Raw genomic sequence first — 19,039 nt, 5'->3', positions numbered from 1 at the left:
ATGTGGGGAGTGAAGGAGAGTGCGGAGTCCAGGGTGACACCCAGACAGTGGGCTTGAAAGGTAGGGTGAATGGTCGTGTGGTTAACAGTGACATGCACATCTGGGAGGTTTATGGATGTCCGGGGTGGGAAGATCATAAATTCCGTTTTGTCTAAAGGTACATATAGCGCTGCCCATAACTATGCATATCCCTGGCAAATTTTGACTTAAAGTTACTTTTATTCAACCAGTAAGTAATTTTTTGACAGGAAATGACATAGGTGCCTCCCAAAAGATAATAAGACGATGTTCAAGAGGAATTATTGTGGGGAAAAAAATTCTCAGCTTTTATTTACATTTGAGCAAAAAGTGTCCAGTCTAAAATGATTCATACCCTTCACAAACTGTCACAATCTGTGGGAACATCCAAAGTTCTAAACCATTCCAAATAGTCTAAGCTGTTCTAAAGCATCCGAATTGCCCTTATTAATTGAGAACAGCTGTTTTAATCAACTCAACAGGTGAAAAACAGCAGCTTTCTGCAGCTGCTTTGTGGACAGTCATGGCTAAGACAAAGGAGGTTAGTTAGGACCTGTGGCTGCGCATTGTGGCTGCTCACAAGTCAGGAAAGGGCCAAAAGGCCATTTCTAATTTTTTTCAAGTTCCAATGGCTACAGTGCAAAGTATTAAAAAATACAAGATGTTCCACACTGTGGAAAATCTCAGAGGATGTAGTCAGAAGCCAAAAGTGACACCTGTGCTGGCCAGGAGGATAATGAGAGAGGTGAAAAAGAATCCAAGGATCACCACCAACACCATCCTGGTGAATCTGGGCTCTGCTGGTGGCAATGTCTCAAGGCTGACAATCCCACGGACACTGCACACTGTTGGATTCCACAGATGCAGACCAAGGAGGACGCCACTTTTCCAGATAAGGCACAAAAAAGCTTGCTTGGCCTTTGCAAATGCACATCTGGACAAAGAAGAAGACTTCTTGTCTTCTGTGTTATGGTCAGATGAAACAAAAAAATTAATTGTTTGGTCACAATGATGTTTCCTTCGTTTGGCGTAAAAAAGAAGAAGCCTTCAACCCAAAGAACACCACCCCCCCCCCTGTCAAACATGGTGGTAGGAACCTAATCCTTTGGGGGTGTTTTTCAGCCAATGGACCAGAGAACCTAATCACAGTAAATGGCATCATGAAAAAGGTCAATAAAGGATTCTTAATGACAACATCAGGCAGTCTGCAGAGAAACTTGGCCCCTGCCACCAGTGGACATTTCAGCATGACAATGACCCAAAACACACAGCAAAAGTGGTGAAGAAATGGTTAGCAAACAACAACATAAATTTTTTGAAGTGGCCTAGCCAGAGTCCTGACTTGATTCCAATTGAGACTGTGGAGGGAGCTAAAGATCAAGGTGATGGCAAGAAGACCCTCCAACCTGAAAGATTTGGAGCTCATTGCTAAAGATCAATGGGCAAAAATTCCTGTGGAGACATGCAAAAAGCTGGTCTGCAATTATAGAAAGCGTTTGATTGCTGTAATAGCTAATAAAGGCTTTTTTTTATTGATTATTTAGAAGGGTATGAATAATTTTGGACTGGACACTTTTTGCTCAAATGTAAATAAAAGCTGAGAAATGTTTTTTTCCACAATAATACCTCTTGTACATTATTATCTTTTGGGAGACACCTAAGTCATTTCCCGTCAAAAATTTACTTGCTGGTTGAATAACAGTAATTTTAAGTCAAAATTTGCCAGGGTTATGAATAATTATGGGCAGCATTGTACACATGTCCTGATTTTCCGCCCAACTTGTCATCCAACTTAATATTTGAATGACAAGTTGGATGTGTAACAGCCGGTTTGCCCAAACTGCTTGGTCCAGTTGGACGAACTGTCGTTCAAATGACTGTCAGGTCCGTACGTGTGTACAAACGACCTCTAGTCGTTTGTCCAAATAATAAACTTTGATACATACAGTCGTTTGAACAGTCGTTTAATCTAGTCCATTGTTCTATCCAGGCCATTGTCCATTATCAAGTTGGTTAAACGACATGTAAATTAGGATATCAGCCGCTGTGTTGGTCAGTGTGTACAGGACATTTGAACGACTTGTTGTTTGCACTTCAAGTCATTCAAACGACCAGTTTAAATGACAATCAGGCATAAAGTTGGATGTGTGTACGCACCTTTAGTGTTCCTCCAGTCCCCCACTGCGACCCTCTTCTGGCCAGCCGACAGGTGATCCGACGGGTCACTGAGGCCGTGGAAACACGCGTCCTCGATCACGCTCCCGCCGCTGGCAGTGTTCTGTGCATTCACAGCAGAGATTTTTTCGTACTGCACATGTATAGAGTGTGATCAGGAGGCACTCTGAGCAGGGCCACGCATCAAAATGAAACTAGGGAGCTGCAGGGCTGGGGAACCGGAGGATCGTTCAGTGACAGCGTGGGCACAGGGGGGCTGCAGGGGGCTGGTAGAAGCCCCAGGTAAGTTAAAGTCCTTTTTTTTTCAGTTTAGGTTCACTTTAAAGTGTGGCAGTAAATCTCTACCCTAGAAACCATCATTTAGCAGTGAAAAAAAATTATGAAAAGACAGCTAATGGGGACTCACTACAAAGCGCAAAGCGCTAGCACAATCTCTAGCGATTTGTGGAAGCGCTTTGCAAACAATTTTGGGAGCGATCTACCTGCTCCTATACAATACATTAGAATGGAAACGCTCCCAAAATGTTGCATGTCCTGCAATTGCAATTTGCCTAATTGCAATCGCTCTAGTGGAATCTGTCCCATCCATTTACATTGGCAAAGCGTTTAGGGAAATCGCTAGCAATTGAAAGCGATCCCTAAATGCTAAAAAAATATTAAATTTAGTGGATTCCAGCCCTTACACCAGCCTGATGGTTAATCTACTGAAGTAAAAAAACAAAGCACATGCATTTTTTTGGGTCACTCTAAGGACATCAATCAATACAAAAAACTTCTAGGGCACACAATTTACCACTAGTACTAGGAGCATTTTATTTCTTGACACAGCTCTGCCTCTCTGCTGTAAAATAATCCAGACATTTTCAGATACAGGTCTATATGCAATTAACTTTTTCTTCTGAGTTTTCTCATAGGAGATCATTTTTCATCTTCTTTTTAAAATAACTTTTCAGCACTTTGCAAATGAAAAAGTACTGAAAAGTAGGTGAAAAGTACTGTCAAAATTATTTTGAGTATTTTCTTGCTTGCTGGTTGTTTTTAAAAGGCATTTTATTGACAAGGTGCGTACATTTTACTTAGAAGGAAAATTGTGAGAAAAAGTTAATTGCATATGAGCCACGGAATCTGACTGCTTTGCCAGGACTGGACTATTGTTCTGCACAGGTGGTTGCTATCAACTCCTCCAGGGTGGTTCACACTTGGGCGCTTTTCAACAATTTGGTGATCACTGGCATTTAGCACAGCGCTGCTGCTAATGTATCCCTATGGTATCATTCTTACTGCAGTGCTTCTGATTTGCATAAATCTCAAACGTGATGCATGCAGCACTTTTGGGGGCAATTGCAATGTCATTCTCATTCTAATGAACAGGAATCACAGTGCAAATCGCTGCAAAATTGTGATGCAAAATTGCGATTGCACCACTCCACGCCGCTCCGCACACAATGCATGCAGTGGAAAATGTTCCATTGCCGCGTATTAGTTACAGGACACCCGCGTTGCGATGCGGCTTATGTAGCTGCATCACACTGCATGTCATGGAAACGAGCCCTCAGTGTATAGTCTAGTAGCCACCCTGCTGAAAGAAACGTCTCCAGGTGGTGGGAAGGAGTTAAGAGGCCCATACACTGGTTGATTTCATCCATTGATCGATCAATTCTATGGAATCGATTGATTTGATCAAATCTATCAATCGATTTGCGGCCGATTTCGATTGATTTGAATCGATTTGATCTATCTGACAGGATAGAAAATCTTGGTTAATCTGCTGCTGGCAGCAGATCGATGGCCCATAGAGTTGCATTGGATCTAATGGCGCAATAATGCATTTAGATAGATTTCCAATAGATTTAATTCCTAAATCTATTGGAAATCTGTTCCTAGTGTGTGGCACACATCAGATAGATTCTTCTCAGACTCGACTTGACAGGCATCTGACAGAAATCTATCTGATGGTCGAATCTGCTGCAAATCTATAAGTGTATGGCCACCTTTAAGTTTCCTTTAAGTTTCCTGCAATGTGTGTTTATTGTCTTCACTCCTCACACTCAGCACAGAGCAGCCAGCCTAATGCTGGGGATACACAATGAGGTGGGTTTTTTGGGGGGCAGATTTACTTTCGGATCGTTTTTCTGATCGATTTCCAATCATTTCTATGAGAAAATCAATCAGAAAAAAGTCATGGTGTATTCCCAGCATAAGAAGTTACTGTTTATTCTGGAGCCAGAAGTGTTCAAACATAACAAGAAGCCAGTCAGGCGTGGTGTATAGACATCACCATGACTGCTAGTTATATTACAGCACTGAGCACATCTAGCTACCTGTTACATCTTCTCTGATCAGCTTGTATTCCTCCTTTCCAGACTCTCCTGCATGCTGCATGGGGAAGACAGTGAAGGAGATTTGTGAGCTTGTCCGGACTATACATTTCACTTTGCTCCAAGTCTTTATTCCTTTTCAACAACAGTAAAAATGTGTGGAAAATGGTGATTATTAAGGCATAAAATAAGGAGCTAATAGCAACCCCCTGTGCTCCCAGGAAATGGTTCATTTACACCTAACTCAAATACAAAGAGGGCCAAAATTGAGCTAGTACCAAATCACAGGCCAACCTCAATGTCTAGTGGCCACCTCTCTCCCTTATACAGTTTCTTGGTGTATAATAGCCCCCCTCCATCCCTATACAGTTCCCTGGTGTCTAGTGCCTCCCTCCTTCCCCTATAGGATTCCCTGGTGCCTAGTGGCACTCCTCCCTCATCTAAACAGTTCACTGGTAAGTGCTTTCCCCCTCCCCAAATGGCTTCCCTGGTGATCTAGGGCTTACCCTCCAATACAGCTTCTCTGGTGGTCCTAAGTGGGACAAACATAATGCAAAGTGGAAAACTACCTGAGGGCCAAATATGATGACTCTGAGGGCCAGATCTGATTTGACATGCATGATTTTCACTGTTAAAGTGAAACGCCTTTGTTACTTGTGTGTATATATATATATATATATATAATTATTAAAAAAGTTGTTTTTATTGATAGTCCTTTAACCTCCCTAGCAGTATTGACGGACATACACGTCAATACAAAACATGCTGTGAACAGTATTGACGTGCAGACACAACAAATACTCTCCTGCACCAGGGGAGGACTGGGACCTTTTGGCCTGGGGGGAAAACACAAACTAGAGGCCCATTTCCTTGGCAATGGAGGAGTGACGGAGGACGCGTCACATGGCCAATTCCCCTGAGATTTAAGCAGTGTCACAAGGCAGTTTTCCAAGAGATTTCATGCGAAAATCTCTCGGGAATCAGTCTGCTGGTGTATGAGCAGGCAACAGATCTCTCTTTGATCAGAGTGAGATCTGTTTCTTGGTCAATCTTCACCTACAACGTCTGATGTATGGGCACCTTCAATCCCCTCTCACTGCTGTGATTTCTCTTCAGCCGTATCCCCTCTCTACCTCTCTTACAGTAACATTACGTAATGATAGATGCCGCTGGAGGAGTTATAGAGGGGGACACTGTTACTCAGATGAAGAGAGCCCAGTGTTGAGAGGTGACTAGTTTCGCTAACAGGCTCTTCTCGAGAGAGACTCTTTCATAACCGTGGGGCACATGCCACACATCAGTTTCCAGAGGGAGTTTGTGCTGATCTTGCCACTAACAGCTCTACGCTGGTACCCTTTTAAGCCTCTCCCCTGAATTTGAGAAGTGGTGTGTGCTGGTTAACACAAACAGGAACCTCCAAAATCTTCTCCCCCTATAAGTAAACAAGTCCAGCTCATGTTCAGTAAGTCCCCCCAATCACTTAGGCCTAGTTCTCATTATAAATCGCCAGCGCTATCGCAAGCGTTCAGCAATTCATTGAGTGATTTTCAAAGTGCTTTTCTAAGCGCTTTTGTGGAGGAATTTGTTTTTTCACTTCCTGACATCAGTTAGGAAGTGAACTCTTTGACCCGGAAATTAATAAATACAATGTATTTATTCATGAAAGCACTCAGGAAATCGCTTTGCAAAGCGCTTTTTCAAGAGCGTTCTCTATCTTTTCTATTAAATCTCAAACGCTTTAAAAATGGTGCAGGAGCCGCGTTTGCGATTGGATAGAAAGCTCATCACTTATGTGAGAACACTCACATAAGCTTACATTACACAAGCGGTTTTAAGGCGATTATTAAAATCTCCAGCACTTTAAAACACCCTGAAATCGCCCCCAATGGAGTACATTTGAAATCGGCGCCGGTAGACTTGGGCGCAGGATACAGCGGTATATGGCTGATCCTGCTTCTGCACAAGTCTGGGCCCATTTAATTACTATTCCCCCTCCAGGCCGCCATGGATAGTGGGGGAATGAAATAATTCGGCTTCCAGCAATTGCTGGAGGCCGAATTATTATGTTTTTAAGCAACTTCGGCTCCGTCTTCTGAAGGAGCCGACGTTACTCACTGAGCGCTGCAATAGGAATGATTCCTATTGAAGTCTATGAAGGCGCCAGCTGCGCCCAAATCTAGCAGCGCTGAAAAGCACTGCTCCGCCCCCAATGTGAACAAGCCCTTAAAGCAGTGTTTCTCAAACCTGTCCTCATGACTCCACAATGGTGCCTGTTTTGCAGGCAACATCACCTATTCACAGGTGGGGTAATTAGTGTGCCAGCTGGGTGGCTTCCATGTAGCTGAGACACTAATAACCCCACCTATGCATAGCTGAGGTTGCCTGCAAACCATGCACTGTTGGGGAGTCATGAGGACAGGTTTTAGAAACACTGACTTAGGCCTCTTGCACACTGCAAGCAAATCAGATTCCGATTCAGATTTTTAATCTTAACTGCATGCTGCGTTTTTTGATCCGTTTTTCTGTTGAATGTATTCAAGGAAAATCGGAAACGGAATCGGAAACGGAATCGGAATCGGAAAACGGATTTGCAGTGTGCAGGGAGCCTAAAGGTGCGTACACACATGCGACTATAGTCGTTTGAAACGATCGTTCCCCGATCGTTTCAAATGACGAACGACGGACGAGCTAGATCGTTAAAAACGAACGATCTAGCTTGGCGGATTTTTCCCAACGACGATCGTTTGCAAAAGTAGTACATTGTTGGAAACGGTCGTTCGTACTAGGCTTGACATGCGCAATTCATTATTTCTCCATGGAACTTTTCATTTTTATGCGCAGGCGCAATAGGTGCTTTTACGTGATGTAACGTTTGTAACGATGTGATCGTTACACTCCTTTTAAAACTAACTTAGGTCGTTTTACTTTCGTCAATTAAAAGTTCGTTCGTCGTTGACAACGAGCGATCGTTGTCGCATGTGTGTACGTAGCTTTAGGCCTTGTTCACATCTAAAATCGAAATTGCAAACGTCAGTGTTTTGCAATTTTTAAATCAATTTTTTCCCCTCCTGGCACTCTTTTTTTAAAGCGCTTTTCTAAGTGCTTTTTCAATTCACTCCCTTTGACCCTGAAAAGAATAAATACAATGTATTTATTCTTTAAAACGCTCACGCAATTGCTGCACAATGTTTTGCGTTTATCCTTTACCTTCCATTAAGGCAAAATCGCCTAAAAATGGTACAGGCAGTGCTTTTCTGAGCGGATCGGAATCAAACCGCTCAAATGTGAACTCTCTCATAGAGAATCATTGCACAAGCGTTTTTTACGGCGATTTTCAAAATCGCCGGCGCTTGAAAAAAGGGCAAAAACGAAGAATGGAGGGGGACGGGGCATGGAGCAGGCATGTACAGGGAGCAGTCCTCATGCCCACCTCTCCCCCCAAATCGACTCATAATGTGCCTGCGCAGAGTGCTCAAGGCCAGGGAACCCGATCAATGACACACGCTGGCAGGCCCAGCGCTTGCGTACTGCTGCGGACCTAGCTTTTAAGATAGAACAGAGGGGGACAAGGTGAAATGGGGAGAGATATGAGGACTGAGTCTGCCCCTGTTCATGCCTGCTCTCCCCCCCCCCCCCCATTCTTATTCACCTCTGATATCCTTTAAGTAAACCAGAGATGACCCATTGTAAAAGATTTGATACTTACCTGGGGCTTCCTCCAGCCCCACAAGCACCGCAGAGTCCCTCGCAATCCTCCCGCATGCCTCCATTCAGTCGCAATCAGTTCTGGTAACTGGCTCAGCCCTGCCAGTCGGGCTCTTCTACGCATGCAGGTAAGAGCCGCACATGTGCAGAAGAGACGACTGGCGTGACTGAGCCAGACTGGCGTGACTGAGCCAGACTGGCGTGACTGATCCCCTAGCAGAAGAACGGAGGCACTCGGGAAGACTGCGAGGAACTCAGCGGTACTTTTGGGGCTGAAGGAAGCCCCAGTTAAGTATTAAATCTTTTACGATGGTCGTCTCTACTACACTTTAAAAGTGACTAGGTGATCACAATTTAACCAAGCCCCACACATTTGGTATATGCGTTGGGGGGAGGTTAAGGGCACTGTGCAGTATTGAGAGCGCATCTAGTCTGATGGGGTGGGCATTGAGTATAAGGTGGGCTTGTTTAACAATGCGGGAAAGGGGTGGAGGTGTCTGGCCCACTCACTGCTACCTGGCCACGCAGGGCTTTCCTCAGAGTCAGAAGTCACCCACTGCCTTTATGTGGGGTGTGATTATTATTCATGGGCAGAATTGACAGTCACTCAGGTGATGACAAAAAAAAGCAATTTATTATGGTAATCCGAGAGTGCAGGTGATGAGGGAGACCTTTTAGGAACCCCCCCCCCCCTCCTTAAAAATCCTGGGTTTGCCCCTAGGTGACAGCTCTCTTCACAATTAGGGAGAGAAGAGAGCTGTCACCAGTCACCTGTGCTCTCAGATTATCCTCTGTGACCAGCCCTGCTCTCAGTTGGTGAAAGTTTTCTCACCTCTCCTCTGGCAATTTCCACAGCTTCTTCGCCCTCAGCCAAGCCCACGACATGTCTGTTTTCTCCTCTCATGGAATGCAGGCAGCCCAGAGCCAGCAGCAGCAATGATTCCTCTGGATAGCTGCCTGTTTCCCGTGATCTCAACACTTGCACTGCTAATTACAAGCAGCAGTATCTTCAGCTACAATGGCTCTAAACATGGACGGGGTGGAGTCATGTCTGCGACTCAGCGTGACTAGGGCAGCAGCAGAAAAAACAGCCAGCCCAGGCCAGGTGGACGCTGCACACAAGGTTTTCAATCTGGCTGACCGCCTGTGACACAGCCGGATGTCAGGGTTTAGAACGGCCGAGTATACATTATTCACACTACACAGTGCACACTGTGCATGTGGTAATGACTGCACCATCGCCACCAGCCCTAAATAATTGAAGGAGAGGCGGCCCGGGGGGGGGGGGGGGGGGGGGCTGGGGAGATTGCCCCCCTTCCCCCCAGGCCAGTCTGCCCCTGTCCTGCACTGTATACTACACCCTTGCTTGACACATTTTGGCACGTTACAGGAAGAAAAAAGGTTATAAACATTTGTTGGATCACTTTTTGCACAGAAATCCTGGGGAAATCAAATGCCAGGGAGGTTAACGGCTCCAATAAACCTATAACATATGAGGTAAAGAAGAGGAAAGGCAGATGCTAAACTGGATATGGGAAGGAACACACTAGGCAGAATCGCATGAGTTTTCCCCATAGCGGGAAACGCATATGTGATTCTGCCTAATGTGTTCCTACCCTATGACAGAGGGCCTTTGCTCTAATTTCAAAAGCTATTTACGCAATTTGCATCTCTGCAAGAGCATGTTGGAACACTCATAACTTGGAATGACGGATATATAGAACAGGCTTGGCTCTTTGCCATCTTGGTGTGGGCAGTGGACTCTTTGTTTTTAGTTTTGTTAAGTTTATCCATACTGTAATATTTACTTGTCATATTGGGTTTTGTTCTTTTGCTGTTTATCACTTAAAATTGGTGGTAAATTCCCATTGTTGTTTGAAAATAAATAAATCTCATTTCCACCTAATAAAAACGTTTTGAAAACAAAGATGGAAAAATTAGTCCAACAGCCAAGGGTAAAACATATTTAGCCGGTACTGTGCATTAATGTGGTCTAGTTTAACTTAACGTCAAAATCTTGATAAAATATGACACAATTTTTCATAAAGGCTAAATGGATAGTGATGACCAGGCAATGTTTGAACAGCAGAGTACAAAGTCCTTCAGCACACCTTAAGATATATAGCCCAAAGTATGTTTGCTGTAGAAAATGGTAGAATGGCATCACGCCAAATAAAATATATAAAAACAAATGTTGCCAGCAATCCTACCTCTGTAAATTATCCATCTTTTTCACAAATAAAGGTGGCCATACACTTATAGATTAGCACTTACATTCTTAGTTATTACCCATGATGCCAAATCATCTTCTCTAATGCCTAACCCTGATGACCCTGATGATCCTTCTGATGCCTAACCTGTTTCCCCAAGTCTAACCTTAGGGCCCGTTCAGATCAGAAATGCGGATGGCCATGCGTGCGGAACGCGTGCGGACCGCAACGCGTACGAACGCATGGCCATCCGCGTTTGTGTGCGTTGCGTGGCTGATCCCATCACTGAAAAGTGAATGGGACAGCCACGCGTTTTTGCAGAATCTGCGTGCAGCATGCGTTCCCGGACCGCACAGGTCCGGAACGCATGCAGTGTGAACATCAGACATTGCACTCTATGCAATGTCTGATGTCGTGCGTTTTGGCCACCTGCACGCGTTTCCAAAACGCGGCTGGAAACGCGTGCAGTGTGAACGGGCCCGACATATGACCTTATTCAATTCATTTTTTCTCTTATGTTTTCTCTTGGAGATAATTTTTTTATCTTCAATTATAAACAACGTTTCAACACTGTGCAGTTTAAAAAGTACCAAAAAGTAGGTGAAAAGTATTGTCTAAATTATTAGGTGAAAAGTATTGTCTAAATTATTAGTATTAACGTATTCTCTTGTTTGCTGGTGGCTTAAAATACATTTTTTTATTCAAAAAGTTTGACATATCACCTTTGTGAAACCTTATACAATTCACTTTTTCTCCTAGGTGATATTTTCACAGCTTATTAATAACATGCCTTTTAAGCCCCAGCAACCAAGAAAATGCTTGGAATAATTTTGACAATACTTTTCACCTACCTTTTGGTACTTTGTTAATTGCAGAGGGCTGAAAAGCTATTTTAAAAAGAAGACAAAACATATCTACTAAGTAAAACTTGAGAAAGTGAATTGAATAAGGACCATTAACTCTCACTAACCATCTGTCGTCCTACTTTACTCTAAGGACTTGTGCACTCTGTTCAACGTAGGTGTCAATGCAATGTATAACAAAGCATTCAGTGCAGTGCTGCTGTTTCTATTTAGTAACGCTAAATGGTGCTGTGCCGCACTGCAAGGTAAAATGCAGGAGGAAAGGAGGAGGAAAGTGGCATCTAAAGCATATTGTGCTGAAGTGACTTGAGTCCAGATCACATAGCAATGGTGCAGCAGAGGCTTGGGTGTGACAAGGTTAAGCATAGAGCCATGGATTCTGATTCTGATTCTGATTCTAACTAGAGAAAACCATGCAAAATAATAAGTTCAATGTCAATCTTGTCCAAAATGTGCATCCCTGTGATTGTACAAGCCTCAAAGTGCATGAAATGTTCTGGTTATTACTGTAAAAAGTGTTCTTAAAGGAATGCTGTAAGGGAAGAGTCAAACTTACCTGGGGCTTCTAATTGCCCCCCACAGATGTCTTGTGCCTGCGCAGCCAGTCACTGACACTCCAGTCCCTGCCGCCACTTAATTTCCATATTTTGCAACTTTAAAGTCGCAAACCCACTGCATAGACGCAGTACGGTCTGCGCCTGCACAGTACACTCCTGTTGATGTCGTCGGGAGTGAGGATGCAGTGGGTTTGCGAGTTTAAAGATGCAATATCCGGAAGTGAACTCGTGGTGGGGACCGAGCATCGGTGAGTAGCTGCGCGGGCACAGGGCGTCTGCGGGGGACCATTAGAAGCCAGGTAAGTTCAACTCTTTTTTTTTTTTTTTTTACCCCACCCACCCCTACAGCATTCCTTTAAGCATTCATGATTTGTTAAATTATACTCAGTGATTATAGATGTGTTTTATATAGATTCAACATATGCAGAAGGAAATGGAAAAGTTGGAAGTTCATTTAACACCTTCACCTCCAAGTACAGAAAGTCTAGATGACATGGGCAGTGACTCTGACCGTCCTCATGGGTCCAGAGGCAAGTTAAAGTTCTCTGTTAATTTCAACAAGAAGACTATGACCTTGCTGCTCAGTGTTATTGAAGCTACAGATTTACCAGAATACAGCAGAGATTCCTTTGTCAGGATAAGGGTCTTCTCCAAAGTTGATGAGCCACAATCTGAAGTCCAGTCAGTCATTCATGAATGTGAAACAAAAGTGGTGAAAAACAGTAGAGACCCGATCTTTGATGAGGACTTTTCACTGTCTCTAAAGGATTACCAGTCATCAAATATAAGTCTAAAACTGGAGGTATGGATTTAAAATATATTGTATGTTTATATTTGTAAACTTTAAAGGAAACGTATATACTTAAATCAGTACATTCAGACGATACATGATACACAATATGGACATATGACTATGGTAGGGATTAGATTATGAGCCTCTCTGAGGGACAGTAAAGTGACAAAACAAGACACCAGGATGGATTTGATCTGCAGATGAATGTCCATTAAACAAGGAGAGTATGAGAGCTCCAGATATATCGTAGACCAGGGGCCAGGAACCTTTTTGGCTGAGAGGGCCATAAACATAAATATTTTAAAATGTAATTCTGTGAGAGCCATACAATATATTTCAAACTGGCACAGTGCGCATGCGCAGCGGAGTGCTTACGTCACTGTTGCCATGGTGATGTGTATACAGTGGATCAGCCAGGCAGCGGCAGCATCAGACAAGTCTTCAGCTTCTCTTGGGCTTTAGCAACATCAGCAATTTTTCCAATAGCCATACAGGAGAAATGCCGACTAACAGCTTGCACAATTAGCTAGCTGACTTGGGGGTTGATTTACTTTGTATGACGAGATCCCCGCACTTTGGTCAAGTGACAGGCAGCCTATTGGGCCAATCAAAGTGCGGGGATCTCATCCTACAAAGTCACTGTACCTGACAGGATCCAGGGTGGGACAATTGGAGCGGCCGTTCATTTTGGGGGAGTGCGAGTAAGTTAGTGCATACTACAGCAGTAGCGTGCCTACTTTGAAAATGTTACTTGCGCTGCCACACTAAGCTTTGCTGCTTGACCAGTGTAGCTTAGTGAATCAACCCCTAACTGTGAGCCAGATGTAGCCATCAAAAGAGCCACATCTGGCTCCCGAGCCATAGGTTCCCTACCCCTTTCATAGACTATGAATGCATTTTGCAGAAACTGATCTTTTGAAGAAACTAATCTTTTGCATGTGTGTCTAGTAGCATCTTTAGAAATATCAGTGTTTTAAAGTTCGCTGACAAAGCTGCGTGACAGATCCATTCCTCAGTTTGCAAAGATTTTCATCTCATGGGTGTACTCAGCTTAATAGAATAGACTGTGTAGATATGCTCTTATACTACATGGAGATGGTAAAATTGTTCTGTGATTTTTCATTTTTCAAAAACTTGTATTTCATGTGTGTACTTAGCTTAAGTGTAACATGTAGTGTGATGGTCAACAGATATTGAATATGATGACCAGATTGTGAAAGTAAACCCTCATTCTACATGGAGGTGGAAAATTGGTTAGTGATTGGCCAATCATAATTGAAAGTGTGTACCAGGCTTTAACTTTCTAAAGACCGCCCCACGCCAATGGGCCAAGAGTGCCTAACACCAATTGGCGTCAAGTCCTGGGGCTGGCTACGGCAGAAGATCGCGCGCAGGCTGAGCGCGCATCTCCTGCTTGAGGGGCAGAGCTCCACCCTGCCTTCAGTCTCAGAGCGGCGATCGCCGCTCGGGAGACTGTTAGACGGCGAAACCGCCGTCTTTTCAGTTAGTACAGCGCTGCGATCAGCAGCGTTGTACTGGGGACAGCCGTGTGACACGGCTGTCCCCCTGGGACACAAGAGAGCGATCGGCTCTCATAGGCTGAAGCCTATGACAGCCGATCGCCAGGATTGGCTGGCTGGGCGGAGGGAGGGGTTTACAAAACAAAACAAACATAATAAATAGTAAAAAGTAATTAAAAAAAAGAAGCATTTATTTAAAAATAAATAAACACTAGGAGGGGCGATTAGACCACACCAACAGAGAGCTCTGTTGGTGGGAAGAAAAGGGGGGGTAGTCACTTGTGTGCTGAGTTGTGTGGCCCTGCAGCTTGACCTTAAAGCTGCAGTGGCCAATAACACTAAATATGGCCTGGTCTTTAGCACTGTAGTCCTCAAGTGGTTAAGCTTAGTATACATCTTCAATTTTGATTAGCCAATGATTGGCAGGTTTTACCTCTTCCGTGTAGTATGAGAGCTTACCTGCACAATCGGTTCATAGTATTTAACCTCTTTGGCCGTAACCCCGAGTCAGGCTTAGAGTAAAAGAAAAAAGTTGCTGGGAGCTGTAATCCCTCATGCTACATTGAGGTGGTAAAATTGGTCATTGGCAAATCAAAATTCAATGTGTGTATCACCTTTACAAATCAGCCACAGTTACATGGATGTTATGCAGATTTAGGAGGATGGGACTTTCTGTGAATTTGTTTCTCAAACCTGTCCTTACGGATCACCAACAGTACATGTTTACCAGGTATGTTCACATAGTCATATAACTGTTGCAGCTAAGTGAGGTTACCTGAAAAATATGCACTGTTGGTGGTCTGCAAGGACATATTTGGAAAACACAGGTTTGTATGCTGGTAGTAATGACCTGAGTACCTATATGAGTGTCCATCTGTAGAGGACAAGGGGAGGAAAAGGAGGGGGAGAGCGCACTCAATAGACAATTTGAGAAAAATGGTTAGCCAACCGTGGAATAATCTCACCTGAGATTCTTGCCAATTAGCCCAGGATGAAAAATGCGGTTGTATTAGTTTACCTGGCATATCACCTTTGAAAAGCATTGGCAGGGTTTCTTGGTCAAATAAACCAATTTGGAGTGCTACAAAATATCATACTGTGTACAAAAAAATCAGAATAAGGGAGGAAAGGGGAAATATGCAAATATAATTCTTGTTAAGACCTTTTACTTTGGAGGGTGGCTTGCAATGTATGAGGAGTGGAAATGCATCTGATCCAGGACTGAAGTTCAGTGGACGGAGGAGCATATGTGCCAGTACATCTTGTGGAGAAAGATCGCTGGAAAGACCTGGTCCCCGGTTCTGAGTGGGACAAAAGCTCTTCAGCCGACCAACCCATATGGGCTAATCGGCAAGAATCTCAGGTGAGATTATTCCACGGTTGGCTAACCATTTTTCTCAAATTGTCTATTGAGTGCGCTCTCCCCCTCCTTTTCCTCCCCTTGTCCTCTACAGATATCTTCACCACCCAGAGTGGCTTTTAAAGGAGCAGCACCAACTAACATACTTTGTCTATACTTTACATCGGTATTGTCAAGATCGCTCCCTCTGTCGAGTACAGAGGTCAAACAACCCTTTCTTCCTCAACGTTATATGAGTGTCCAGGTGGTTTAGCCTTTGCCTATATTTATTCCAGGAATTTCAAATTGTGGAATGAATAGCACCGGCTGGCAGAGTTGTATGGATGTTTTTGCATGGCTTGTTAAAAAAACAATACATAGATATGATAGATTATTATTGCCAGTGAGATCACCTGATCCATCATCATCATGAATACTGAACACAGCAAATTAATTACTCATTATTAGATATGGGGCCATATGCAATTGTCTTTTTCACCTGAGTTTTCTCCTCGGTGATATTTACAAAACTTGTAAGTAAAATGCAGTTTAAATCACTAGCAAGAAAACAAATAATACTGTCAGTACTTTCTCACCTACTTTTTGGTACTTTTTTCATTGCAAAGTGCCTAAAAGTTATTTTAAATCGAAGATGAAAATGATCTCCCAGGAGAAAAGTCAGGAGAAAAAGTGAATTGCATATGGGCCATGGTGTTAGCATTGGTTTCTGAAAAAAACAATAACATATAATGTTATACTGAATATAGTTTAATAGGAAACAGCCACTTAATTGTGTTTTGTTTTGTTTTTGTTTTTTTTTGTAAACCAGGTGAAAGATTTTGACAAGTATTCTAGGCACACACTGATTGGCGAGACAAGAGTTGCACTAAAAGACCTGAAAACATCTGAGACCTTGGAATTTTGTGAGGAACTGCAAGAAAAAACAAAGGTATGCTGTTTTTATTTCAACCTCTCAGGATGCAACATCTCACTGGATACCAGGAATAGAGAAACCACTTGGCACTACTGAACCGGATCAGTTAAAAATGGCGCACAGCGCCGATGTTTAAAAAATGGCGCCCCATTAACGCGCATTGTCGGACGATATTTATCGTTTTTAAGGTTAAAAAATGTGAACGTAATTTATCGTTTTAAAACCTGCTCTTTTTTTTGTCCTGCCTGAACGTTATGTATCGTTTTAAGCCCTGCTTTGCAGCCGTTTGGAAAATGTCTGCCCACCGACTTTAACGTTTAATAGCAAAGCCCCCTTAAAAGCTAGAAACACCAACTTGCAGGGAATGTTAAGAAGAACAGTGGGAACAAAAGGAAAATTTTTTTTTTTCAAAAAGACCTTATACTTTTTGAGAAAATCGATTTGAAAGTTTTAAAGGAAAAAAAGTTACATTTAAATGCACAAATGACACTACTTAAACAATTCCCGCCGACTTTAGCAGTTAATAGCAAAGGCCCCTTACATCATAGCAACACCAAATTTGCAGGATATGTTAAAAAGGTAGTGGGAAACAATGTTTTTTAAAAAAAAAATTACAATTTTTTTTATTTTTTTATTTTAATTTTGTGTTATGTTTAGTAGGTGGGAAATGTTAAAAAAAAAAAAAAAAAACGTGGGGTCCCCCAACCCAAGCCTCTATAACCCCTCGACACCCATGCAGACTGGGATAGCCAGAATGCGGAGCCCCAGCCGACTGGGGCTTTGCACCCTGAGCTATACCAGCCTGCATGGTCCATGGTATGGGGGGCTCTGGGGGAGAAGGGCGGCCAAGCCTTCCCCTCTCCCCCAAGCCCTTGTCCAATCCATGGACTAGGGGCTCTTCCCCACCTCCGGTGCCCCAGGAGGAGGTGGGGGCAACGACTCCCTGGGGGAGGGGGGGGGGTTCATGGCGGCATCTGGGAGTCCCCTTTAAGAAGAGGCATTCAGATGCCCGCCCCCCTCCCAGGAGAAATGAGTATAGTGGTACAAAGTACAACGAAAAAAGTACTTTAATGTTCTTAATCAACCAAAAATACTTACCTGTACCTTTAAAAAAAGTTCCCACGCCAATATCCTTGGGAAAAGGTCCCACGGCAATATCCTCTATCTTGCGAGCTTGTTTACATTGATTGAAGATCTCCGCCGCCCTGACGCCACACACGCTGCCCTGCCGCAGCTCTCAGCTATACAGTATAGCTGAGAGCGCGTCCTATGCCGATGCATTACCGCCGGCTCCCGCTGCCCTCCCTGCCTCCCCCCACCTGTCACCCCCACCCATGCTGGCACCCAATGCAACCATGGGTGCCAGCATGGGTGAGGGTGACAGGTGTGAGAGAGGCAGGGAGAGCAGCAGGAGCCAGCGGTAGTGCGTCCGCATAGGACGCGCTCTCAGCTATACTAAGTATATATCGACCAATGGGGATCCTCATGATCTCCATTGGTCTGTTAAGGAACCGATGGGGAGCATTGGAGCCAAAATTTAAAGATACTTTTTGCTCTCAGCTATACTATAGCTAAGAGCAGTGCGGCGGGGGCGGCGTCTGTGGCGGCATCTGTGGTGGCGGTTCGTAGTGATCTTCAATTAAGTTGTAACAGAAGATCGCAAGATAGAGTATATTGCTGTGGGACCCTTTCCCGAGGGTATATTCATGGGAACTTTTTCTTAGAGGTACAGGTAAGTATTTCTGAAGATCGCAAGATAGAGGATACTGTTGTCGTGGGACATAACAGATTATAGCGTGGGACCTTTTCCGAGGATATTAGCGTAGGAACTTTTTCCTAAAGGTACAGGTAAGTATTTCTGAAGATCACAAGTTAGAGGATACTGTCGCCGTGGGACCTTTTCCGAGGATATTGGCGTGGGAACATTTTCTTAAAGGTACAGGTAAGTATTTCTGGTTAATTAAGACTAATAAAGGACTTTTTTCGTGGTTGTGTTTTTATTTCATTTAACCCTTTGTGGAAATGGGTAAGGGGTACTTTGTACCCCTATACTCATTTCTCCTGGGAGGGGGCAGGCATCTGGGGTCCCCTTTTTAAAGGGGACTCCCAGATGCCACCATGAACCCCCCAGGGAGTCGCCGCCCCCACCTCCTCCTTGGGCACCGGAGGTGGCGAAGAGCCCCTTGTCCATGTATTGGACAAGAGGGGGTGCCTGGTGTAGTCGTGGGCACCGCTCGTTGCACAACCTAAAATCAGTGCAGCATCACACTGATTGGCCCTCTAGCCCCCAAACAAACACTGCTTGCATCAGTTGGGCAACAGAACTACTCCAGCACTGGATAGGTGTTACTTCTGCTTATAGGTTTCATTTAATGCACACCTGAAGTGAGAGGGAAATGTAGGAGGAAATATGTATTTCCCTTTAAACAATGCAGATTGACTGGCTGCCCTGCTTAGCCTCTGTCTCTAATACCCTTGAAGTCTGACTGGATTAGCTGCATGCTTGTTTCAGGTGTGTGATTCAGACACTACTGCAGCCACAGAGATAAGCAGAACTGCCAGGCAGCTGGTGTTTAAAAGGAAATAAATATGGGAGCCTCCATATCA

The 19,039-nt window shown here is 43.9% G+C and overlaps 1 protein-coding gene across 5 annotated transcripts in view; it reads left to right on the top strand.

The window, feature by feature from the left end:
* The window catches only part of LOC137538135 (synaptotagmin-1-like), a 236,727-nt gene that overhangs the window by 175,244 nt on the left and 42,444 nt on the right, over nt 1–19,039 (top strand). For all 5 annotated transcript variants that reach the window (XM_068260157.1, XM_068260159.1, XM_068260156.1 and 2 more), the window contains 2 exons: nt 12,259–12,648; nt 16,328–16,447. In XM_068260157.1, the coding sequence (XP_068116258.1) occupies nt 12,259–12,648; nt 16,328–16,447 (510 nt within the window). The remainder of the gene's footprint in view (nt 1–12,258; nt 12,649–16,327; nt 16,448–19,039) is intronic.

This window comes from Hyperolius riggenbachi, chromosome 11, assembly GCF_040937935.1.
Source record: "Hyperolius riggenbachi isolate aHypRig1 chromosome 11, aHypRig1.pri, whole genome shotgun sequence".
Taxonomy (NCBI): domain Eukaryota; kingdom Metazoa; phylum Chordata; class Amphibia; order Anura; family Hyperoliidae; genus Hyperolius; species Hyperolius riggenbachi.
This window is presented reverse-complemented; position numbering and strand designations above follow the sequence as displayed.